Source organism: Emys orbicularis, chromosome 25 (genome assembly GCF_028017835.1).
Source record: "Emys orbicularis isolate rEmyOrb1 chromosome 25, rEmyOrb1.hap1, whole genome shotgun sequence".
Lineage (NCBI taxonomy): Eukaryota > Metazoa > Chordata > Testudines > Emydidae > Emys > Emys orbicularis.
In genome coordinates this window covers 3,640,102-3,664,186 of record NC_088707.1, presented here as the reverse complement: position 1 = coordinate 3,664,186, position 24,085 = coordinate 3,640,102, and the positions used below count along the sequence as shown (strand labels likewise).

Here is a 24,085-nt window from a genome sequence, read left to right as displayed (position 1 = left end):
CTGTGCTACCAAAATCCATTCTCAGCTGTGTTTAAACCAAAGCTCCAGGCCTCAGGACACAGGGTTTGAAATGCACAGTCGGAGGTTGCTCTGGGAAGAACAAAGGCCTCACCCTGGACACCCAAAGAGCTAGTGTGAACTGCACAACTTGCTGCAAAAAAAGGTGTTCACCTGGTGGCTTTGGTGCGTTTTCAGAGGGGACTGCGTTGGGGCAGGGGGATTGGCACATTTCCCATTGTAACCACTGTCGCTGTTCCTGTAAGAGAACACACAGAGTATCCTGCATGAATCTGTGCATCTGGAGGATGAAGTGGGGTGGGGTGGGAGGGAGGGCTGACCCGATGTGGGCCCTCCCCTTCATAAAATCATACCAGCAGGATCTGTAGCTTCCTCCCAACTCTGTACCTTTCTTTAGGATCGGACAACGAGTCTGATGAAGAAGGTGTGGGGAGGAAAGCGTTAACAGCCCAGGTAAATGGAGGAGCGGTGATCTTGCCATTTTAGAGACCCACTTTTGCCACTGTTAGTTCCGAGCATCTCTCAGTGTCTGGCTCTGATAGCTGCCCAATGCATGTTGACGTGAGGGTCAGCTAATTACACCAGCACGTACCCATCAGGGTGCTGAATAAATCGAGGGGTGAAAGGGGACAGAATCTTTCTTCTTTTCCTCTCAGAACTGAAGGTCACAAAATATGTTGCTTGCTGCCAAGAAACATGGGCAAATCATTCCCCTAGCCAAGCGATGTTGCTCATGTGCTCTGGGAAAAACTGCTCTGACTCAGTATCCAGTCACCCCTCATGTGCAGCATCAGTTACTTTCCCCTTCACCCCCCTCCTGTAGTTGGCTTTTAAAGGCGTCTGTGGCCCTGACAGCAGCTCGTCTCCTTCCTGCTCCCTCCAGTTTCCTTTGCTCTTACTGGTTACATGGTGACTTTGCTGAAGGAGGAAGGGGGTATTGACTCCACTCTCTTGTCAAATTCCAGCTTGGGTAACAGCCTTCTACCTCCCTAACGTCCCACTGTAGTTTCACTTGGACACAAGATTCTTCACATCCTTTCCAAAACAGCTGTGTAGCTAAGCAGCTGCTGGTTCACCCCAGAGGTGGCTGCAGCTCGGTGGGAGAAGTGATCTCATTGTGGTTTGTACCATTTCATCTGGCAAAAATGGTGGGGGACTCTCTCGGGATGAAAGGTATCACAACCGTGGAGAGACACAGCTGGGCCTGCTAGGTGCAACACGCTTGCCTCTGCCACCCGAATGAAAGGAGGATATCTGTAGCAGGCACAGTAGTGGAAAGTCCCTTCCTCTGTTGCCCAGCCACTAGGATGCAAAATCACTCGTTCGCACACTCAGGATCATGACTAAAGGGAGCAGTAAATAGATTGCGTTTTCTCCTAGGAGAAGGAATACGTCCAACAAGGCAAAGAAGCAATGGAGGTTGTGGATCAAATCCTCGCCCAGGAGGAAAACTGGAAATTTGAAAAAAACAATGCAAGTATTTCCCCTCTTTGCCTGCAGAAAGCACAGAGGGGTTAGCACAGAACGATGGGGCTTTCAGAACCTGGTTACACCAGGAAAAATTAACAAGCGTTACAATGACAGGATTGAATTAGGAATCTTATTCCAGTTCAGTTAAATGTAAATCGCCTCTTATTTAATTAGACGTTCAATTACCTTCGTGTTTGACAGGAGAGGGAACCCATCAGTCTTCCCCCCACCACCACCCCAGCCACAGGCAGGCAGAGGAGTGTGGTTAGCCTTTAATTGCAGTTATGGTGTGGAACTGCGGTTGACCGAGTGGGAAAGGATCAAAGGCATTTGTTGGGGAGTGAGTGGTGCCATCTTGAAAAACACCATGCCCGGCATTAAGGGAGCTGTCACATGCAATAGACTCCTTCCCTTTGCTACGCATCCAGCTACAGATTCATCCCATTTCTGTGTCTTGTCACGCTTATGCCACAGCGTGTTGCATTCTGTCTGCAGCCATCTATACACATGGATTTTTGGAAGTGTGTTAAAATGCAGCTGGAGACAGTCTTCACTTCCTGTCCTAAACTTGCTGCACAGTGTCGAGCTGTACTTTTAAAAGGTCCCGCCATGGAGGGGGTTGCGTTTCAGTGCTGATTCTAGTGATGGCAGCGGGACTGCCTGTTGTGCAGCCTGGCTAGTGACACAAGTCTAAAATGTGCTTGGAGATCCTGGGGTGAAAGGTCTTACAGGCGCGTAAAGTATTGTGCATGTGAAGTGTGACTTGACTGTCTCTTGCACAGGAGTTTGGCGATGTTGTTTACACCATTGAAATTCCTTTCCACGGCAAGACCTTTATTTTAAAGGTAAGGACCTATGGCCTCTACCTCCTTGCTTGGTAAGGTGCAGCTTTGTTGTAGGGGCATAACCCATGTGCAGTAACTGCTTAATGCCCCGGCACAGCTGGACACTCATGCTCTTCTGTGGCTACCGCAATACAGGTCAAACTGCAACACATGTGGCATTGTAAAGCCCGTTCTACTGGTTGGTGGGACTTCCGGTGATACAACTCCGCTGCATTCTTACACTGAGCTCTCTTCTAGTGCCCGGATAACACCCAGGCTTGCCATCCAAAACTAGACCAATCCAACCCCCCACAAATACACTGGCATCCAATGGCAGATAGATGGACCAGGTGACCAAAGAATCCTGTTCCAACCCCAGCTTCCAGGACTACAAGAAGATAGCGACTGCCTGTCCAGCAAGATCAGGGTTGATCCCACTTCAGATGCAATCGGGCATTAACAGATGTTGGAAAGTGACTCATTGTAGTGGCTTGGCTATAAGCAATCTCTTAATGAAGGCCCATTGCTGTGGTGACTTTTCTTTGTGTCAGTACGTACGTTGCCACACTTGCAAGAACTGCACATGAAAAGACTCTTAATGAACGGAGATCTGGGTGACCCCATGTTACTGCATTGTCCCTCTGCCTCTAAAGACCCACCCGAGGCTGCAGATGAATGCGAGTGAACCTCCTGAAACAGCTGCCTGCTTCGGTATAAGCGGTAGACGCCGGAGTAGCCCGGGGTGGAATAGCAGGGATTGTTCTGTTCAGGATGGAAGTACGCTATTCCTGTCTGGCTGCACCCAGGAGCTCTGCTAGCGCTTCTCATGAGCACTTGTTTCACTCCATTGGTTGTCCCGAATGATCTTTATCTTGTGCTGTTGAATACACGCCCCAGGGAAGGCAACTGGGGCAAACTGTTAACTGTCTAGTCCTTTTCTCAGGCCTTCATGCAGTGTTCTGCTGAAACAGTCTACCAGGAGGTGATTCTCCAACCTGAGAGGATGATCCTGTGGAATAAAACGGTGGCAGCTTGCCAGGTAAGTGCTTTGTGGAGATGGCATTTTAATAACCCTTTGGGGCTGGAACTTCCCGGCACAGAGCCTGCTGCATGCAGCGCCTGGCCCTGCAGGAGCTGGGTTGGCTGCATTTGTAATCCCGATGCATTGCTCATCCAGGCAGTCTGAACGTGCCGAAGTAGCTAGTTGCACCAGAAGCCCCAGGGAGCGGGCCGAGGCGCAGAGCCAAGGTCGTTCTTGCTGCCCTGGCTTGGAGGCACTTACTCATCCTAGGCAGTTGCTGTGTCCAGGATGCGAAGGAAATGCCTGCTCGCTAGACAGAAGGGCAGAGCAGACCATTCTCACACCAGAAGGCAAACGTGGTCATACTAATGCTGGACTCTCCAAGGCCTGTATTCGTCAGATCTGCCACTAAAGGCTCTTCACTTGTTTTGGATCCATGGGCAATTTTGAGGGAGGCTCCTTATTTCCTAGCTGTTGGCATGTACGGATCCACAGGCAGGTGAGGGGAAACATCTCTTATTCTGTCCTTCTTTCACTCAGATCTTACAGCGGGTTGAAGATAACACCATTATCTCCTACGATGTTGCAGCAGGATCTGCAGGGGGTGTAGTGTCACCCAGGTGAGTTTATTCCACTCCGGTGCCTAGTCAAACAAGCACCTAGAATAAGTCAAGGAGATTTTGTGTGAGGGAGCTCCAGGCCAACCATCATCTTATGCACGAAACATACAATGGGTCCAAGAGGGCACTTCTAACCTGCCCTGTGGGTGGGTAACATAGTGTAGTATGTAGTGTAATGACTTGCCCAAGGTCCTATGCCAAAATTGATAGCCAAGCCAGGACAAGAACCAGGAGGCTTGGCTCCAAGCCTCTGTCCGAGTCACTAAATCCCTGGTCTGTCCCTTTAATAACCATAAATGTACATAGTTTCTCCATGTTAAAATATTTTCGCCACACCTTTGCCATAGGGCTTAGATTGAATGTTGGGCCTTCCATGTCTGTGCATCCTAAAGCTCCCATGCAGACCCCAGAGCAGTTGCTTTCCCCTTTATTTATGTAGGGACTTTGTAAACGTGCGTCGCATTGAAAGAAGACGAGACCGCTATATTTCCTCAGGGATGTCAACCACTCACGCTTTGAAGCCTCCGCTGTCCAAATACGTCAGGTAAGAGTTTTGATTTGGGCACGGGGAAATGTCTAATTTTTCTTACAGCACACGCTGCTGTATAATATTATATGATCAGTGCAAACAGATGCTTGAGTTTAAAAAAAGGTGGGAGGGAGTTTCTTGTCACTGTTTAAAGGAAACTACTGCTTTACAAAAACTCTGACAGGCCATCTGTCTGCGGAACTGTATTCTACTTCCTGTGTTCCTCTTCCTTTGTTTAAAGAACAATTGGTGTGGAACCAGCGTGTTGCTTAGGAGGTCAGCAGCACCTCGGGTTGAGGCAGTGGGGGCAGGGTAGGGGGGACCCTGACCGACTCCGCATCCCGTGCTGTGGAATTAGCTCTCACACAGGGACAGTTGCAACTTCAAAGGGGGACTAAGCAGCTGAGCTCCTCCTGTGTTTTGTTTGTTATGCATGTGCCCTTTCGTTCTCTCCTGCCTGGCCTTAGTTTTAATAAAGGCCCAGGGCACGGAGAGACGGAGCAGGAGGTGTAAACAGAGTGCCCTTCCATACGGAGCCTCTCTCAAAGCACTCGCCAAGCTCTCTGGCATTTCTCTACTCCAAACTACAGTGGCCGGCTGCCTTGTGATGCATTAATCTGGGTTTGAATCTCTTCCAACAAGGCCTCTTTGTTACAGTCAGGCTGTGCCTCAGGTGCCTAGTGACCAGCTCAGCTGCTTCTCTGACTGACTTTGTTTTTCTGAGTAATCTGATTAAAGTAATTGACATTTAACTCACAGGCTCAGTAACTGCCTCAGTCTATTTAGGTGCTGGGGCTTTTCAGGCCTCGAGAATCTTTTTAAGGCCCTATCCAGCAGAAATACACGTAGCGTCGCAAAGCTGGGAAGTGGTAACACGCATCTCCTTTTCAACATATCTGGATGGATGGGGCCTTTCGCCTCTTAGTCACAAATCTGGCACATATCAGTAGGGATCGGTCGGTATCTACCCCTGCTAAGCAGACCAAGAGCAGTGAAGGGGAGGCTGCCCATGCAGTACCTGTCCTGACCATGAAGGGTTTCTCTCTCTACAGCTCTCAGCAACGTGGGACCTTTTCACCAGCATCTGCATTCAAAAAGGGTTTGCCTTTCAACATCCAGCAAATGCAGTGCTGGTGAGACAGGCCCCACCGACAGCCGCTGGAGCAGTGGTTCTCAACCTGCGGCCCAGTCAGCACACAGCTGTGGCCCATGTGACATCCTCCCTGCCATACAGGTAGTATATATATTGTGTGGATGTGGCCCACGTTATACATGGAGAGCTCCATATGCGGCCTACAATGGTAAATAGGTTGAGAACCACTGCCCTGGAGACTGAAGGCCCTCTCTGTCTGCAGAGCAGAGCCCAAGCAGCAGGACTGCAAGGCAGCTAATCCTGCCATAGCGCCCCCAGCAGGTATAGGGAGGCGTCGTCTCGGCCCATCCATGTCTGTCTCTCTGCTGGTGCCAGTGGAGGTAGCAGGGCACGTTGTGATGTGAAAACGCCTACTAGGTCCCACCAAGTCCCTTCCCACAGGCCACTGGACCTCGCTTAGCTCTTCCCGTGGGAAATAAAAGCTGAAGGTGTGGGATGAGCGGGAATCTCACATGGCAGCTGAAGATGCGGCGTTCTCTCTGGTAGCAGAGCTAGCGAGCTCCTTCCCGGTTTGTTTCCCAGTTAGGTTTGCCCAAGGACTGCTCCAGCTCCGACATCCTGCCTCTCAGTGCCCCCAAGTGCAGTAATGGATCATTTGAACGTACCGGTGTCTTTGCGCTGCATGGGCGCGTTCAGGATCCAGGCTGCATGCGTGTGTGTATGTGACATGGTGTCTGCAGAGCCTCACAGCTGTGCAATCTTTGTGCTCTTCCTTTTCCAAGGGGCGAGAACGGGCCAGGAGGCTTCATTGTACTGAAATGTGCCAACAATCCCAAAGTTTGCACCTTCATCTGGATCCTCAACACGGAGCTCAAGGTAAAGTGGGTTCCACGTCGGCGTGTGCCTCGCACCCAGCACAGAGCACAAGGTGGAGAGTCTGCCTCGCGGCTCTGCCAGTATTTGCAAGCAGTGAGATCTAATCCCCACCCAGGAGAACTCAAACCTGTGGTGCAAACGGTGCAACCAAACCCATCTCCTCGTGGGCCTGTTCCCCAGAGGCAGCCGGATCACACCCTGCCACAAAGCCCTTGAGGACAGACACGTGGGTGTATCGGGCGCTTTCAAAAATGATCTTGGGAACCCAGCTTGGGACACTTTAACGGGGCCTGATTTTTCCAGGGGTGGGTGCTGAGCCCTTTCGGAACATCTGGCCCCTTTCAGGTGTGCCGAACTGGCCCCCCCAAATCACTACTGATTCCTAAAAATCTTGGCCATAAATCTGAGCTCTCGGTGCAGAATAGACTAGCCGGGAGAAGAATTGTTTGTATTTTTTGTACTGCTCGGATACCAGAAGTCAACTGTCCTCGTGCAGTTGTCTTGCTGTCCCAAAGCTTGCCCACCTTTGTGTCCGTTGCCGCCAGTAACCTGCAATCGAAACCGCCTCCCCTCGCACGCTTAGCGTCTGCACGCATGGAGCAAGGCGCCTTAAACACGGCGAGTGACTCCGAGCTGGAGTTATTGGCTGCACTGCTGGGTTCGCTCCCTGCGGTCCGCTCGGACAAGGGCAGCATACAAAAGAGCTGCCAGCCGGGGTCCGGTGCGGGGGGCTGGTGGGAGGTGAGAAGAGACCCAGCCTGCTGAGTACTCACATTGTTGACGTGGTAACCCGCCGCTGCAGCAGGGAAGCACAAAGTCCTCATTCATCGGGGCGCTTGGCCTGCGCCATCTCCCCCTGCCCCCTCCAGGGGAAGTCGGTCGGCTATTCCGTTGCTCGTAACATGACTGAAAAGCACTTGCAAAATCAACCATCCTGCTGGGGTATCAAACGTGGGGATAGAGCCGAGAGCAGCAAAAAACAGCTGCGCCTCTCACGCGGGCTGTTGTGTCCAGTGCTTTGTGTCTGGGTTTCCTTTATGGGAACTGGCTCTGGAGTTTGTCCAGCCTCTAAAGAAATCGCCTGTTTGCACAGTTCTGTGAAACAGGCCTTCAGCCCCTGCTAGCTGCTGCCTGTGAGGAAGAAACTTCTGTAGCAGCCAAGCTATTCGGAATTGCCCATTAGCCAGCTCTCACCTGACCCTGAGGCATCTGGGGCTAGCCACTGTCTGAGACTGGCTACCGAGCTAGGTGGACCCACAGGGTCCTGGTCAATGACAGGCTACCGGGGTGGTACAGCAGTGCAAATACGTCATAGTACCCTGTGGAACGACCTCCCACCAAACACCCGCTCAGCCCCTTCCGTGCAGTCCCCACAGGGACGGGCTGGCAAAATGGGCCTTGGAGCGTGCCCTTGACCTGGGCCTCGGTGGGGATCCTTGCGGGATCCCGTGGTGAATTATTGCTGTTATTGATGATCTGTTTAGCAGTAGCATCTAGGAGCCGCAGTCACGGACCAGCACCCACTGCGCAAGGCATTGCACAAACACAGGAGACAGACTGCCTCTGCCTCACCTTCTGCCCTCAGCCCCCTCCGTTGGGTGAGGACTAGTCTGAATGCCACTGCTGCTGGCTACTGCCACAGTTTGGCACAGGGCAACTGAGGACTCAAACCATGCGGGGTTTTTATAGACCTCAAAACACTTCAAGTTACACCCAAAAGCAGCCCGAAGCAGTTGGGAGCTGTCACTGCTCTTTGCGGTGATTCTCGCCAATCCGCCAGACAGGGCCCGTCCTGTTACCGCACTGATGCGGTCGTTTAAAAAGGCTCTGAGATGCTCTGGTTAATACTCGGTGGAACCCACCTCGAGCGGCCACAGAGACCTGTGCTGCAAACGTGGTGGTGGCTTCGAGTGGGACTTAAAACAAGCAGTGCCTCTGAGACACGGTCCGTAGCGCAGCTTTCCCCAGGATAGGAACCATGTACAATCTTAGCCAGCAAAATAAACCCCGTGTTCCCGTTTTGTTGTTTTTCTGTAGGGTCGGCTTCCCCGTTACCTTATCCATCAAAGCCTGGCAGCTACCATGTTCGAGTTTGCGTTCCACCTGCGGCAGAGGGTCAGCGAGGGGTCGGGCAGGCCTTGAGCAGCAGCGCCCGACCCTCCACGGGACAGTCCTTTACCCTCTCTCAGTGCAGAGTGGGGAACAACTTCCAAGGAGCCGGAGTGAGCCTGCCACGGAGCCGCCTGCGTGGAATGCAGACCTCTTCCTTCCCCCCAGGAAGGGCTGAGCCAGACCATGTACCAGGGAGATGGCTATCCTGGCAACAGTACTAACACTGGAGCAACCTTTGCAAGAATGCAGAAAGGGGGGTGGATGCCTTGAGAGGCCTCAGTCCCTCCCCACTCCCGCAGATCCCTTTCTCTTCACCCCTCCAATCAAGGATCAAACTAACTGAGCCGCTATGGGAATCAATGGAGCCTTTTGTGATTTTAAACGTGTGCCAACCCCCTTTATTGATCACTTTGTTTTCCCTCGCCAGACCCAGCGGAGGTGGCAGTTTCTGGCTGGCTAAGCCCTCCACTGCCCCAATTTGTCTCCGGTCCTTTTTTTAAATATTCTGATAATTGGGTGTGACTTTCATCCTGTATTTACCCAAACGCCTTGTGGAGGAGAGGGAAGGGCGGGGCCGGGCATCCCTGTTCATTTAGCTGCTGGCGAATGGTTAAAGTGGGAAATGGAGGAACTTGCACCATCAGGTAGCATGTGACAGCCTTTGCTTCTGCTTTGCTGACAGGCATTGCTTTACATGGCATGGCCGGTAGCTCGCACCCTGTGGGCACTTGGCTACCCCTTGTCATTCCTCAGCTGCCAGTGATTGGGATGTGCGAACACACTGATAAGAGTATTGCCAGGCAGTGGCGGATTAGTTTAGGCCCGTGTGGTCCACAAAAGGCTGTGAAATATACCCAGGGCAGCGTCTCTGCAGGTCTAGAACAGTTCTGCAGCCCCAGCTGTGGGCATATCTGGGTCTCCGATGTGACTGGGCCTGGGGGAAGGGCACCCACAAGCAGCCCGACCCAGTAAAACACTATTCAAGTAACAGCTTCTCCAGGTCTTGAAGCTCTTTCCCTGTGGAGAAGTCGTGTCCCCCACGAGCTCCGGCGAACGGCCTCCGAGCAGTGTTCCATTGCCGTAGTTCACTGACGTACCAGCTGCGGCACCTGTGGGCGGGGTGCTGGGGAGGGAACGGTTCTAAACTCGGAGAAGGATCGCCCCATTCGAGGAAACATTTCAGTCTGGGAACGAGTGACCTTGGCAAGTCCCTTTTGGCTGCGTAGGGCAGTCAAAGGAAGGCGACGGCTACTGGGCCTCTGAGGCTGTGACCACGTTTTCATAACGAAGTGCAGGATTCCCCTGCTCTGGGGATAGACTAATGCTCATGAGCATGAAGGAGAGGGGAGTGCAGGTGAGGGGGGATGATACAGCCTTGTGGGGGCGGGGGGAGGAAGAAGAAATACTAACCTCCACTTGTTCACTGGTTTCCACAGGGCCTGTGAAACCGATCTCCATCCTGTTTGTTCAGCTTCTTTACATATGAAAACACCGTTAACTCGCTCCCCTAACCCCGATTCCCCCCGCGCGGCGCACACAGGGACGTGAGGCTTTTGAACGATCGCCTTGCCACGAAGCGCCTTTGGGGGACCTCATGCACCCCCCCGGGGACTGTGTGGCGAGTTCCAGGGGGGTTGTGGTTCTTCCGCGGTGGGCAGGGGCTCCCCTTGAGCCTGGTTAGAAAGCCTGTCGCTCTAATAACCTGCTGCCTTCCCCCTGGAACCTTTGTACCTTCGTCTAATAAAAACCTACAACAGAAAAGAGCCTCTGACCCGTGTCGCCCAACGTCACACCGCGCCCCACTGTGTTGTCATTTGGGCCTCTCAAAGCCACCTAACCTATAAGCCGCTGTAGCCTAGTGGGCGTCCTGCATAAGCATGTGCTTACATGCTTTCCTGGAGCAGGGCCATGCGGGGTGGGGGGATGCGTGGAAGATGTTTATTGGCCAGCTAGAAAGCAGCCCTGGTGCATTGGGATAATGACAGAAACAAGCTGCAAGTGCTTAGATCTGCAGTAACTTTAAGCGTGAGCATGAGAGGCGATGGGGCTGCCCTTCAGCCTCGTGTTTGTAGGGTTGGTTCCCTGCTTCAGGCAGTGTGGGCCAGTGGCTAGCGCAGAGGACTGGGGATCCGGAGTTCTGTGCCCAGCTCTGCTGTGGGACCCTGGGCAAATCAGTGTCTTTTCCTGTGCCTGGTTTCCCCACCTCTAACCCATTCCCCGTCCTTTGGGTAAAGTGCTTGTGATCTTGCTGTGCCAGTGCTGTAGCTAAGAGCACGGTGCAGTGACACCTGTGGCTGGTTATGAATCTGAACAGCCGGGAGACAGACAGAGGGCTCCCATGCACCTTGGCTTGCATTCTGGAAGCTTCTGTCGCTGGAGGTGCTGAAGATGATGGATCAAATTCGCCCCTGCTTTTTCCAAACGAGTCAAGTCTCTGTGGGATCACTGAAGGCTCTGGAACTGCCCCTCTGTACACCAAGGCTGCATTTGGCCCTTTGCATCCTGCTCTTTTAAACGAAGCAAAGAACTAAGAAGCCCTGAACCTGTGAAACGAACCAGACGACAACTCGGCGAAGAAGCCAGTTCAACCGCACTTGGCAGCGAATCTCTCTTGCGTGAATCCTGCCCTGCCCTTGATGTGTGCTCGCCGTGGCTGCACTGACGCTCTGGCACCTTTCTGCCCACGCCTGGCTGGTGTTGACGAAGGCAAGAGGCAGCTTACAAATAGTCGTCCCCTAAAGGGTGTGAAGCCCTGGTGTTGGGGGAGCAGTCGGACCTTTCCCAGGCCAGCCCCTTTAATCCTATAGTAAAACGCAGAGCCTGTGTAAGCGGGGGATGGTCCCGCTATTGTGGGGAACTTTCCTGGCTTATGCACTACCCCGGTGACGTGGGCTGGCGAAAGGATCTGAGTCCTCGCTCCCACTTCCTTTACCGAGAGGCCTCCCTGCCCTCGAGGCCTCCCCTTCCACTCTCCTATGTGGCAGAGTCCTCGGAACCCCAACAAGGCTGGGCCCAGGATTCCTGGGGGCTCGACCCCCAACCTTGTCATGGTCACTTAGGGCAGGGACTAGGGTGTCCCCACTCTGGGGGGCTCTCTGCACTGGATGCTTCCCTGACCCACTGATCATTACATACAGTTCAAAGCAAATACCATTTATTAAACAGCAACCAATTTAAAAAAAATGGGAAAGGTTAAAGGGAAAGCTGTCACCCCGCTCTGCGGCATGGGGACATCACAACCAGCGTCTCTGGGATGTCAGGGCAGTTCAGTCTGTCCCTCACACGTCCCAGGCCCTGGCTGTGCTGCAGGGGTGCTGCGGGTCGGACATTCGCTCTGGCGGTTCCCACATGCCCTCAGGCTCTAGGTGGCAGGATCCTTCCCCGCGTTGCCCCCGCCTCATGGGGGTTATGATCCCCCCCCCCAAGTCTGGCCCACCAGGTGTCTTGGCCGGGGGCGTCTCCCTGCACTGGGCCCGCTGCCCGGGGTCCCCCTCGCTCTCCCCAGCTGCTCCCCGCACCTGGCTCCGGACTGCTCCAGCTCCAGCTCCACTCTACCCCAGCTCTGCCTCCAGCTCCCTAGCCCGCTTCTCTAGCCGGCAAGGCCCTGCTCCCAGCTCAGCTCGGGCTCCTGCTCGCTTCTTAGCTCGGCCCCACGCTGTCTGAGTCTGTCAATCTGCCTGTCCTGTCCATCAGGCTGACCTGGAGCGTTGGCCTCTCCCCATTGCTCCTGGCGACTGTCAGTCTCGGTCCTGATTTCCCATCGACCCTTCCCCTTGGTGCTGGGAGCTAGCCACCAAAACCCCCCCACTGAGTTTTAGTAAGGGGCCAACAGTCCACTTACACCTGCACTGTCCCTGCCGGCTGGGAGCGCCGAGCCTGCCTGGCCCTGGCTTACCAAAGGGCCTTCAAAGCAGGGGCGACAGCCACTTGCAAGTCCCACCCTTCCCCCCGTCGACAGGGGTAACTCCGGGGCCAGGGAAAGGTGACTGCGCCCGAGTCCAGTGCATCCTGCAGTTCTCTGTCCCCTGGGGCTCCTGCTGGAAGGCGGAGTAAACGGCACATGCCTCCAGCAGGATTCTGATCACCTGGCCCAGGCCCTCTCCAGTTGGGAGCGGGGCCCAGGTGCATCGAGGCAGAGGAAAGTTGCCCTGTGCTTTGCTTGGGTGGGTAGAGAGGGGTGCGAGGGATTCTTCCAGACCCCGGCAGGCACCTAGCTTCCACAGGACGCAGCCCCGGTATTTGTCTCCAGCAGGGTCACCACCTTTTCGGAGTGGGGGGGATGAAGGCTGCCACCCCGCACAGGGGAGGGGCATTTCTCCAGGAGTAGGTTGGTTTCCGTGCCCCAGACAGTTCTTGCTCGGCCGGTAAGCACTGAATGGCCTGTCTGCTAAAGCAACCCCTTTCCCACGGGATCTGAGCAGCTCCCCCCAAGAGGTACTGGGAGAGGCGACATCCCTGACTTGCACCCTAATCCCCCAGCCTTCCCGGACACAGTCGTCGCTCCTGGGCCGGGCCTGGCGTGTATTTACAGCCATTACGGACCACGGGTTTGCTTTCTGCGAGGAAGGAAACAAACCTGCTTTCATTGCCCAGTAACCCCAAGCGATGCAGAGAAGAGCCTCCTTTTTAGCAAGGCTGTGTCCCCCCTGGCTTAAGGCGGTGAGCCCTGGTGAAGGGGGGATCTCACATGATCAGGGCTTATGACTTGCATTTTTCTTAAATTTAGAACCCGCTGAACTTCCCACTCACTTCTTCAGAGCCGTTTCTTTGCAGGAGAAGAGAGTCTGCTGCCCCTTGATGAGACTTGTACTGCTGTTCCTCTGGGGTTAATTAATATGGATGTTTGGCACCAAATCTGCTGCTGCTCCTGTGAACAAGAAGAGCCAGAGAACAATCCGCTCCTCAGGTATTTATTAATGTCGTTAGCGTCGTAAGATTGGAGTCCTGTTGCGCTAGGCGCTGCACGGAGTGAGAGGCAGTCCCTTCTCTGTAGAATTGGATGCAAAAGAAAGCATTATTCGCCTCCTTTTAAAGGTGGGGAAACTGAGGCACAGAGCCAGGACACGACACACGGTATGTGTGGCTGAGTCCCGGTTCAGCACTTTAAACCACGTCCTTCCTTCCCCTCTGTTCTACATCAGACTGAATTCCGTGTTTGTGTCCAGTGTTCTGGTAGCAGCCCCGTGAAGCAAAATCCTTTGTCTTCACAGCATGGTGAATCAACTACAGTCCACCCTTAACCCCAGTGCGGGGGGCTCTTGAAAATCCCGAATTGTTTTTCACAAGAGCAGAGAACTTTAGCCCAAGTTTTCTGGCTGATTACATTCTGCTTCACTTCCTACCGTCTCCTGTCCCACGCTTGGGTAAGGCGTTCTCTCCCGCATGCCTGTGCGAAACTGCTTGAAACAGCATCCCCGCATGCTGGTCAGCAGCCGCCATGTTCCGCAGCGGGGCCAGCTGCATTTCTGTGCCGTGAACCCGGCACCGAGCGTGTGTCAGGGGAACTCAGAGCCCTGGGAGAAGCAAGACATGGCAGCCGCGCAGGATGGAGAAAGACGCGCTCATGGCTGCAGGGCAGACGCCTCTGAACCCCGCTTCCAAATCTCCTTTGCTCCCCTTTCCTCTACAATGGTGGGGGGCTGATGGGCACAGAGAGGGGCTGTCCAGCCAGGTCCTACAACCACCCGCTTGGATCGGGATTTGCAGAGGGAGCGTTTCCACGGCTGCTACTAGTGAGCTGGGATCTTTCTCCCCAGTCAATGTTCCTAGAGCCCCACTCACCCCTTGCCAGTGACTGCAAGATTCCTGCTGGCTCGTGGGGGCATGAGCTCCCTTTCCTGGTTACCTGCCATGACCCTGCATTCTCCACCAGGCCGCATGAGTGTGTGTGTGTGGGGGGGGGGGGGGGGCTGGGGGAGTCCCCTTCCCCTTCCCTTTCAGCCACTGGCTCTGGGCTACCACTGGAGGAGGATATTGGATGAGCAATTGTTACAACCTGCAACCGCAGCTCCTCAGCGCCCGTCTGGCTTCCCCCAGCCCCAGTCCTGCAGTGAGGGGCTTGGGAAGGGAGGGGTCCATGACTGCTGTGTTGGGGCCACCCCAAGGTGCCTGGGCAAAGCTGCCCCACTGCCTTGTAAGGTGGCCCCATTTGCATGGCAGTGTCTGCTGCTGGTGCTGCCTGGGTGCATGCCCCGCGCTGTCTCGCCCGCTCTCCTCCCGTTGCAGTGAGATGCTCCGGTACTTCGATCAGCTGGGGAAGCGCAAACGGGCCCAGGCCACCAACCTGTGGAACGAGCCCGCGGACGACACCCACATGGAGCGCGACGACGACCGCGAGCTCTACAACCTGCTGCAGAAACGGGCCAGGCTACGCCGGGGCTCGGAGGTCGGTGCCCCCGGCCCACGCGGGCCCCTGGGACTCACGGAGGGCCCCACTGTGCATGCCGAACCGTAGGGAGCTTTCTTCTTCCCTGGGGTTGGAGACGTAGGGCTCCGAACGGGGCCCCAGGATGCTATGCCAGGCTCTGCCACTGACCGGTGCTGTGACCTTTGGCAAGTCCTTGCCTCAGTTTCTCCTCCCAGCCTGTCTGCTTAGCCTGGGAGCTCTTCTGGGCTGGAGCTGGCGGCGTTTGGGCAGCACCCAACACAACAGGGCCCTGCTCTCACTTAGCTCTTCTGGGTGCTACTGGAACATAATTCTCTTAGAGGAAGGGGATGAGCGAATGGCTGTGTAAGACCAATGGGAGGCCCAGCTGGGCTGGATGGGATCTCACCCTGGCTGGCACATCTACCAGGCACTGAAATGCTCTGCCCTGCTCTAGGCTGCTCTGATCCTGGGCTCTCAGAGCCTTCACAACGGATCTCCACTGTATCAGTGGGGAAACTAAGGCGCAGTGGAGTAAGAGCTGTTATTAGAATCCAGGACAGCTGCCTCCCAGCCCCCGCTCCTCCAAACCACTGGACCCCACTCCCTTCCCAAAGCCAGGAATAGAACCCAGGAGTCCTTGCTCCCGGTCCCCAAAGCAGCACTGTCCTGTGAAACTCCCAGTCAGTCTCCAAGGCCAGGCTGGGAGCATGGCTGTGGGCCAATCAGTGGCGCAGGTGCACGGCAGCCATGACTGGATAGAGAAGGGAAGGGGGGGGAAGCTGGTGCCTTGTGGTTTCCGGGGTCTGACTCCCCAGTCTCTCTCCTGTAGGGCTACCGACGCCTGAGCTTCGACATCAGCGCCCACCGCCAAATCCGCCGTGAGGTGAAGGACCGATGGAGGCAGATCCTAGAGGTCCTGGGTACGGCGCCCGCTTCAGTGCTGGCGGAGAGGGGCGCGGGGTGGGCGTCAGGCTTTGCCCGCTGCACCTGGCCCTGCTTTGCAGCCTTAGCCAGGGCTGAGGGGCTGGGCTGGGCCCTCTCGCCGGGAGGCAGTGCGGCCGAGGGGCTTGTTCATGGGACGCAGGGCCCAGCACGCGCCGTCGGACCCAGAGAGCAGGCCTGACCCTGCCTCTCCTGCGTGCCGGAGTCTCTGAGCCTCACCCATATCTGGGGAGAGCGTTAACGAGCCCAGGGCAATGACGCCAGCCCCTCCGAACAGGCTTCTGACCCGGGGCTGGAGGAGTAACTCCTCTGGCGCCTGGTAGCAGTAGTAGGTTCTTATCCCCTCGAAGAGACAGGCACCACGCAGCTCTAGCGAGGGCGAGCGTGGAGCTGGGGCGTGGGCTCAAAGGCCTCTCTCCTCCCACCCCTGGGCAGGGTTCAGCGCCGAGGCAGACGGCTTGCTCGACATCACCTCCACGGCCTCCTACAGCTCCCTGTGCCAGCCCTTGCAGGCCCGCCAGCTCCTCACCGCCCTGGCCGAGCAGACCAGCCTCTTCGACCGCCACTGCAGCCTCCCCGAGCGATACCTCTTCGTCCTGGTGTGTGGGGCGGGGGGGCAGCTGGCGGGGCCCCCTTCTTCCCTGTGTCTGCAATCCCTCTGTGGGGTGTAGAGTTTGCAGCTGCAATGAGGGATGATGAGTAATTGCTGCTCCCCCCACAGGGGGATGTGGGTCCCTCCCTCTAGCCATAGCCCCTTGCTTGCCCCTGACCTTGTGCCCCTCCCCATCCCAGCCTGGCTGTCTCTCCCCCTCCCCAGGACCGGCTGCTCATCCTGGATGCCGGGGATGACTTCCTCTCCGCCGCCCGCTGCTACTACCCCCTGGAGGCCGAGGAGGGGCCCCCCAGCGAGGAGGAGCCCCCCAGCCAGGAGGCCGTGCTGGTGACGCTGAGCCCGGCACCCCAAGGCGGGGAAGAGGAGGAGGAAGAGAAGGAGGCCGCAGTGATGGATGAAGAGTCCCTGTTGGTCAAGCTGATAGAGTGAGGCCTGCCCTCGGGGGCAGTCAGGTTAGGCCGAGAGCTGCCCCCAGCGTGTCCTGCTGCTGCTGGCGGGGGGCACAGTGCTGAGCAAGGGGTCACGGCCCCTCTCATGGCACCGCGGCCTGTTGGCAGCCTGAATCTGCTGTGTGCCCCCCTCTGCTGCCCTCTTACCCGCCTGCAGAACCCCCTCCCCTCCCGCTGCCTGGCCTCCCCAGAACCCTACACTTCTCCAGCTGGGCTTGGGGCCATCGGGCCCTTCCCGTATTGCTAAGTGGGGGGGGGGGGGGGGGAGCTGCCGGCCTGTTGGGAATGAGGGTCCAGTGGTGCCCGTCGTATGGAACAGGGTGGGATGTGCCAGCTCTAGGCAAAGGGGTCGCTCCAACCTGCTGTCCCCACTCCCATGCAGCCACCTCTGGGGTGGAACATAGCAGCTGCTTACTAGCAATGCTACTCAACCGGTTAGCGGGGAGCCCTAGACCACTTCCATCACCTGCAAACCATTAGGCTTTTCTACGGGCGTTGGCCCTGGGCTGCAGTGATTCATACTGGGCTAACTGGGAGCTGGGCTGGAGACTTACAGCGGGACGGGTCCCTGCAGGTCGGGCTGTTGCTGTTCATCCTTTCCTGGACTGGCTAGTGCTGTGTGACTGTTCCCTGCCAAAGCCAGTTGGTGGGTGTGGGCAGGGAGGTCACGCCCCCCGTGGCTCCCTTCCAAGTGTACCGACAATGGAACGAACGGGGGGGGGGCGGGGCTGTCATTCTAGCGTAATGAACGTCAATCAAAGAGGCAGGGTTTGCACGGGCCCCCCAAATTTTTTATCATCGACTTCCCTGCAGTAGGTTTCTGCCTCAATTTCTCAGCATGGTTCAGAGCAATGATGTGGCTTTTCTGACACCAACCCAATCCCCCACTCCCTGCCACAACCCGTCTTCCTCCCCTCCCCCCCCCTGCCAACCCCTGTGCCCCAGCCCTGTACTCCAGCCCTCCACCCTGCTATTCCAGTCCTGAGCCGTGCAGCACACTCACAACCCTGAGCTGCAGCCGTCCACCTGTTTGTTTATTTCAGGCACCTGGTGTGTGTTTGTGTGTGTACGTACAGTGCCTGGCATTGGGGGGGCGCTGAGACTGTGTGTATGGGTTAGGGTGACCAGACAGAAAATGTGAAAAATCGGGATGGGGGTGGGGGGTAATAGGAGCCTATATAAGAAAAAGACCCAAAAATCGGGACTGTCCCAATAAAATCGGGACATCTGGTCACCCTAGTGTGTGTGTACGTACAGTGCCTGGCATGGGCGGGAGTGGGCCTGAAACTGTGTGTTCTGTGTGTACAGAGGGGTGTGTGTGTGCGCATACAGTGCTGGCACAGGAGGGAGGGACCTGATCCCTGACCAGTGCCTCTGGCCCTTACCCCGATTCTAACTAATGACGCAGTAGAGCCGGGGATGAAGACGGTGCCGTTCCCCTTCCCCTGCAGCCCAGCACGTGGCAGCAGAGGGGCGGCTGTGGCTGGCGCTGCTGCTGCAGGGTTGGCTCATGTGTCACCCCCAAGCTGGGGGATTTAGGAGGCGTCTATCTTTGTGCTAGTTCAAAGCACACACACACCCCGGCTTTGGCAGCGGGCCACGTGAAGCAGTTAACAAGTCTCTGATTATGTTGTTTACCCGACCCCTCGCTGTCCATCTTCCTCCCTTTGCTGCCCGTGCACCTAGGCCAGGCTGCAGCAGGGGGCTGGGTGCTCCCTGGAGCTTTGCGTGGGGAGCCAGCAGCAGTGGGGGTGTGTGAAGAGCCCCCGGGGATGGGGAAGAGAAGTAGGGCCAGATTGCCTTCGAGGGCTCGTCTATTTCAGTGGCAGGGAGTGGGCGCTGGCGGCCAGCTGGCCGGTCCAAAGGGCAAGCACGCGGTGTCCCCGGGCTGGGGAAAGGTCAGCCACACTCTATGCGCCAGGCTGGGATTAGAGGCCGCCTCGCAGGGCCGGAGTCCAGCCTCCGGGGCGCAAAGGGACAGGGGGAGCTTTGCTGCCTGGCGGGGCACCTGTGGCCTCAAGAGGAGACGAGCGAGGCAGAGGCCGGGATCAGGACAGGCCATCTCCCCCCCCCCGCCCCTCGGCAAAGAGGGGCTCCCTGATCTTAGGTGTAATGGTGTAACTTCTGCCCTGACCCCCGTGCTCCTGCCCCCTTCCCCAGCCCAGAGTCTACGTGACTCTGTATGACCGGGTCAAGCAGCCCTAAAAGGGCTGGGAAGGCGCATTAGTGGGGGGCTGTCTCCTGGGGGGGAATGGGTGTTACATGCAGAAGGGGCTCTTACAACCCCTTGACTGGGCACAGGGATTACAGCTCCAGCTTCCGGAGTCATGGGCTGAGAGTTTGGCTTTAAAAAAAAAATAAAAAAGAAAGAAAACATATTGCTAGTCCTCAAGGATGCAAAGAACAAGTTTGAAAATGTGACCTGGGGTGGGGGGTGTCACCACTGCCTGCCTGAGTCTGCAGAGAGCCTAAAACAACAGCGCCAAGAGGGGTGAAATTGGTCCATTCATCTTAACGCTGACAGCTGCCGTCACCCCATGGAGGGGTAGGGCCGTGGCCTGCAGGTGGGACTATGGGGCACAAGGTGGGTTGAGTCTAGTGCCCCATATTGCCTTGGTTCGGCTAGGGTGGCTGTTGGGCTGTCAGTACTCACAGCCGTGGCCCCTGGGCTCTGGGGATAGGGTGGATGGGGCCAGAGCCACTGCTCTGCGGTAGCCCTTAGCCAGCGGCAATGGCAGCCATGTGGTTCTCCGCGCCCCTGGAGCACAAGACAGTGGCGTCTTTGCCAGTGTTGTACCCATGGGCTACTGCAGCTGTTGGCACTCAGCACCCAGAGGTCATGATGCCGGGGGGGGGGGGGGAAATCAGGGTCCCGCTTTCCAGGCGCTAACAGGCTGCTGTCTGCTTAGTCACAGCGGGAGGGGGGAGGGGGGGGTTGCATAGCTGAGACACTCCCCCCCCCCATGCCATGACTTAGTGAGGCCCAGCAGCCAGCGCTACCAGGCCTTCAGGCAGGGCACGGAGCTCTTCTATCCTGGGAGTGGGGAAATCAGCCGGTGGGCCAAGCCCGCGGTGCGTTGCGACGGGGCTCCGCAGATGCTGTAAGCAAACCGGCAACAGCTGCTCTGCCCTGTCCCCCCTTTCCCAAGCTCCCCCTACTGCACCCCCGCATGGACAGCCCCTGTGCCCCCCCTGCTCTGGGTTAGCTGTTTGAGCCCACAGTGCCACGGTTCAGCTGTGACTGCGAGGGGAGGACTGAACCCCCCCCCCCACTAATCACATAGGCCTCTGTGTTGGTAGGGGGTCAGGAATGCAACTGGGCCTGGGGCAGAGTGCACAGCGATAAGCTGTGTCCCAGGGCACTGCCAAGCCAGAGTCCTCGCTGTTTCGGGCAGCACCGGGGCCAGCTGCTCCCAGGGTCAGGTGCGGTTGTTAAACGAGTGCCAGGCATTCCTAGCTAATCCCTGGGTTTTGATGGGCCCCTCCCCGGGGCCTGCTGGGAAGGAGGCCAACTCCATTCACCCACCTCGCTGGAGTGCGGGGGCCCAACAGGCCTGCAGCTAAGCGAGGGACGGGCCAGACTGTATGACAAGAGGAACAGTTGTGGGTGCCCTCAGAAGTTCATATGTACTTCGTGAAAAACGCAGTGTCGGTCAGAACCCTTGTTTTTAACTTTATTTTTATGCAATTAAAAAATGAAGCCCTATTTATGTGTTTGCTCCGTCTAAGAATATTCAAGCATTCAAAACATTCAGAGTCAGAAACGTAAAAGTCTAGAGCATAACGTGAAAGTGTTGTGTAATGCCCAAACTGGTCATAAACTAACGTTGATGCCTTCCTGGCGATGGTGTCTGAATTCTGCCACAAAGACAATCCGGGTCAGTTTTGAAGTCAAATCACTTTCCTATGACAGGCGAATTAGGTTTCTGTCTGTCCTGGGTCGTGCTTGTCCTTTGATGTGATAATCTTCTCAAACAAGCAAAGGAATTCTCACACCTTGCAGACATTTCAGAACGACATATGAACGAACGCCTCCTTTAATTCCTTGGCAGCCCCTAGAACGTCTTCATATTCTTTGCACTGTCTCTTCCCTAGCAGTGCTTCCAGTCAGTGGCGTAGCGAGGAAATTTGGGTGGGCATTTTGGGTGGCTGGGCAATGACAGACGGTGCCAGCTCAGCTTCTCCCCCAACACCACGCCCTGTCCCTAGCCCCGGTGCCCCCAGACACAGGTTTCACCTGCTGAGCTGGGCACACGCATGGTGCGGCTCAGAACATGGCAAGGCAGAGCTGCCGGCGATTAGCTTTCTGGAGGGTGGATGCAGAGCTCCGTCCTGGATGTCAGATGCTCCGGGTCGCTGTGGCAGCACCACACCCCTGCTCAGATTTGGGTGGCCTGGATGCTAAGCGGGTGGGCCGTGGCTACGCCCCTGCTTTAAGCACAGCCATTTCCATTTTCACCTGCTCAATCTCTAATCCAAGCAAGTCAGTCAAAGCACACAGAGATTCCAATCTCAAGAAGTCTGGAGTGCCGGTGGAGTAGAATACATTGCCGAGAAGGTTTTGTGTGACTCGGCGTTCTCAGACAATCTCCTTTGCAATTCACCCCTGTGTTCATCAATCAGTTCATGGGGCATCTGGCGCCACTGAGGCTCACCGATGCTTTGACATCCTGGTAAGTGCTCAGCGCCTATGAAATCTTAGCCCTTTTGGTGGCACATTTTAATGCTGTTGCCTCATCACGTTCACCTGTCAAAACAGGGTGCATGGATGAAATCGCTGAGGAAAAACTCACGCTTGTTGAAGTGCTTCACGGGCAAGGGTGATCGATTCAACTCCTTTCGCAAGGTGCGTTCGTTCCTTTCAAAGGTCATTGTGCACAGGAGCAAACTCTCAAAACCATTCTTTTAAGCTCAGCACAAGCATTTGGATGATTCTGAAACATCCAACAGCCCTCTTGCTTCAATGGACCAGTCGCCAGATCCATCCACAAAGTTTGACAGAATACTCTGAATTGCTTCTTTTAGAAATCATAGAATATCAGGGTTGGAAGGGGCCTCAGGAGGTCATCTAGTCCAACCCCCCGTGCTCAAAGCAGGACTAATCCCCAGACAGAGTTTTACCCCAGTTCCCTAAACAGCCCTCTCAAGGATTGAACTCACAACCCTGGGTTTAGGAGGCCAATGCTCAAACCACTGAGCTATCAAATTATTGGGGATTATTTCCAAGCCATCTTGTTTCTGTGAGTCTTTGCAGGTGCTGGCTTTGTACGGCACACTCCCGTCATGCCTGCGAAAAAATTCAGCTAGAGATGAACAATTTGAGAACATAGCTGGCACTGCTGAGTTCTCCTCACACGGGAGTCAGCCCCAGATGTAATCGGTGATTCAAGCAGTGCGTGTCAGGTATTTGCTTGTTTAATTTCTCATATCAAGGCATTTTGTACACTGCCTGACATAAGGTTGGCGCCATCAAAGCAAGAACATCAAGTGTTTTTAGGGTCAAGACCCAGTTCATGGAGATCTTTCAAAATCAGGGCCGCCCAGAGGATTCAGGGGGCCTGGGGCAAAACAATTTTGGGGGCCCCTTCCATAAAAAAAAGTTGCAATATTGGGCAGCCCTGTTCAAAATTTGTTGTGTAATAGCTTCAGCAGTGAGGCCATGCAATTGGGCTACTCCAACAAGGACTTTGCCACCAACAGAGTAACATAAAACAGTGGATACATTTTCTACATTCACAGCTAGGGTGACCAGATGTCCCAATTTAATAGGGCCAGTCCTGATTTTTGGGTCTTTTTCTTATATAGGCTCCTATTAACCCCCACCCCCTGTCCCGATTTTTCACATTTGCTGTCTGGTCACCCTCTTCACAGCATCCCTTGTCGTGTCATATTTTAAGCAGAACAACTTGACATAACTGTTTTTCTGAATATCTTCAACAATATCTTTCAAAACCATCTTCATAATATCACCGCTATCAGTCTGAACTTCAGCAGCAGTGTACTTCGCATTGTTCGGAACGGTTTGCCGCTCATCCTTGACTTCTGGATCGTGTCCTGCAATAAACTTAAGTAAGTTGATGACAATTCCTGATGAATTGTTCGTAAGATCTATCACTGCAAACTGCAGAACTTTTGCCAAGGTTTTTAAATACTACCCGTTTCTTTCCATTTGTGAGGGTGACACCAAAGCAGCCATTGTGGCACCTGAAAAAGGAAGTTGTGATCAAATAAATATAAAAATAAAATTTATAATTGGGGAATGTTCTCGAGCAAATGAACACACTGAAATAATACAATCAGGGCATTTTTTGCATGCTGGATCTTGCAATCAAGTTGTGGAGCTTTCCTCAAGCACGAGGATTGAACGTTTGTAGGTGCTAATGGAAAGCCAGTTTTCAAAAGGCTGGTTTGGTTTTTTGTCCTCGTGGCCAGGTGATTCATAGTTAAAATTTCCTCCTTTCTTAGTTTCCCGACATTAGGGTTTTCTTTTCACTTTCAAGTTGTTTCAGTGTTTTCCCATTAACTTTAGTGTCTGTTCCTAGGTTGTACAATGCTACTTGGAGCTAGTTGGGGAGCCAGTCCTTCCCAGTCCTTCCCAGTCTCTGATTCCTTCTCCTCCCTGTACTACTGGAGTTTAGCAGCACAAATTATGAGCAGTTTTATATACACAACTACATAAATTCATAACCACGGTTTGTAGCCAGATCTTAGAATGACCCTCAGGTTTAGAACAGTCCAAGCTTTCATAAGAAATCTTGCTCAACATCTATTTATTACACAATAACATTGTATACAAAATACAACCAGTTGGTTCAACTGCATATTCTTTGAGGTTCTTTGTTCTCCCCGGGGGGTGTCACACAAATGTCGATATAGCAAGCAGTTACCTGTAGCTTCTCTTTTCCTTGCTGCAATTCAATCAGCCATTGCATCCAAGAGGGCTAAGCAGCTTTCCGGTTTGATGAAACCTTTGCCTCGCGAAAGTGCATTTTTCCAATTGCAATATCCAGATGTGATAAAAACCGTGCCAGCTCCCGTTCCACCAGCGTGGTCGGGGCATGCACCCAATGGAGCAGGCAAACAAAAGGCCTTCCCGGCATCTTCCAACCTTGGCTGGGTTCAGGGGCCACTTCTCCCTAAAGCAACGCAGC

General features: G+C 54.9%; 2 protein-coding genes across 2 annotated transcripts in view; both read left to right on the top strand.

Moving 5' to 3' along the window:
• Positions 1-8,954, top strand: part of STARD3 (StAR related lipid transfer domain containing 3) — a 33,008-nt gene extending 24,054 nt beyond the window's left edge. Inside the window, exons 8-15 of the mRNA XM_065422569.1 lie at positions 416-471; positions 1,399-1,491; positions 2,271-2,333; positions 3,256-3,351; positions 3,874-3,953; positions 4,393-4,497; positions 6,358-6,451; positions 8,489-8,954. Of these exons, the coding sequence (XP_065278641.1) occupies positions 416-471; positions 1,399-1,491; positions 2,271-2,333; positions 3,256-3,351; positions 3,874-3,953; positions 4,393-4,497; positions 6,358-6,451; positions 8,489-8,593 (692 nt within the window). The 3' untranslated portion in view covers positions 8,594-8,954. The remainder of the gene's footprint in view (positions 1-415; positions 472-1,398; positions 1,492-2,270; positions 2,334-3,255; positions 3,352-3,873; positions 3,954-4,392; positions 4,498-6,357; positions 6,452-8,488) is intronic.
• A 5,586-nt stretch (positions 8,955-14,540) lies between these two features.
• On the top strand, positions 14,541-16,914 carry LOC135894417 (melanoregulin-like). The gene is made up of 4 exons (XM_065422493.1): positions 14,541-14,948; positions 15,760-15,850; positions 16,308-16,471; positions 16,690-16,914. The coding sequence occupies exons 1-4, from the start codon at positions 14,541-14,543 to the stop codon at positions 16,912-16,914; spliced, it is 888 nt and encodes a 295-aa protein (XP_065278565.1).
• Positions 16,915-24,085: the final 7,171 nt, after the last annotated feature.

Coding starts and splice junctions, on each gene's coding strand:
- LOC135894417 (XM_065422493.1), top strand. CDS start 14,541: ATGAGCAATTGTTACAACCTGCAACCGCAGCTCCTCAGCGCCCGTCTG. Junction 15,851..16,307: donor GCAGATCCTAGAGGTCCTGG/GTACGGCGCCCG, acceptor ACCCCTGGGCAG/GGTTCAGCGCCGAGGCAGAC. Junction 16,472..16,689: donor AGCGATACCTCTTCGTCCTG/GTGTGTGGGGCG, acceptor CCCCCTCCCCAG/GACCGGCTGCTCATCCTGGA.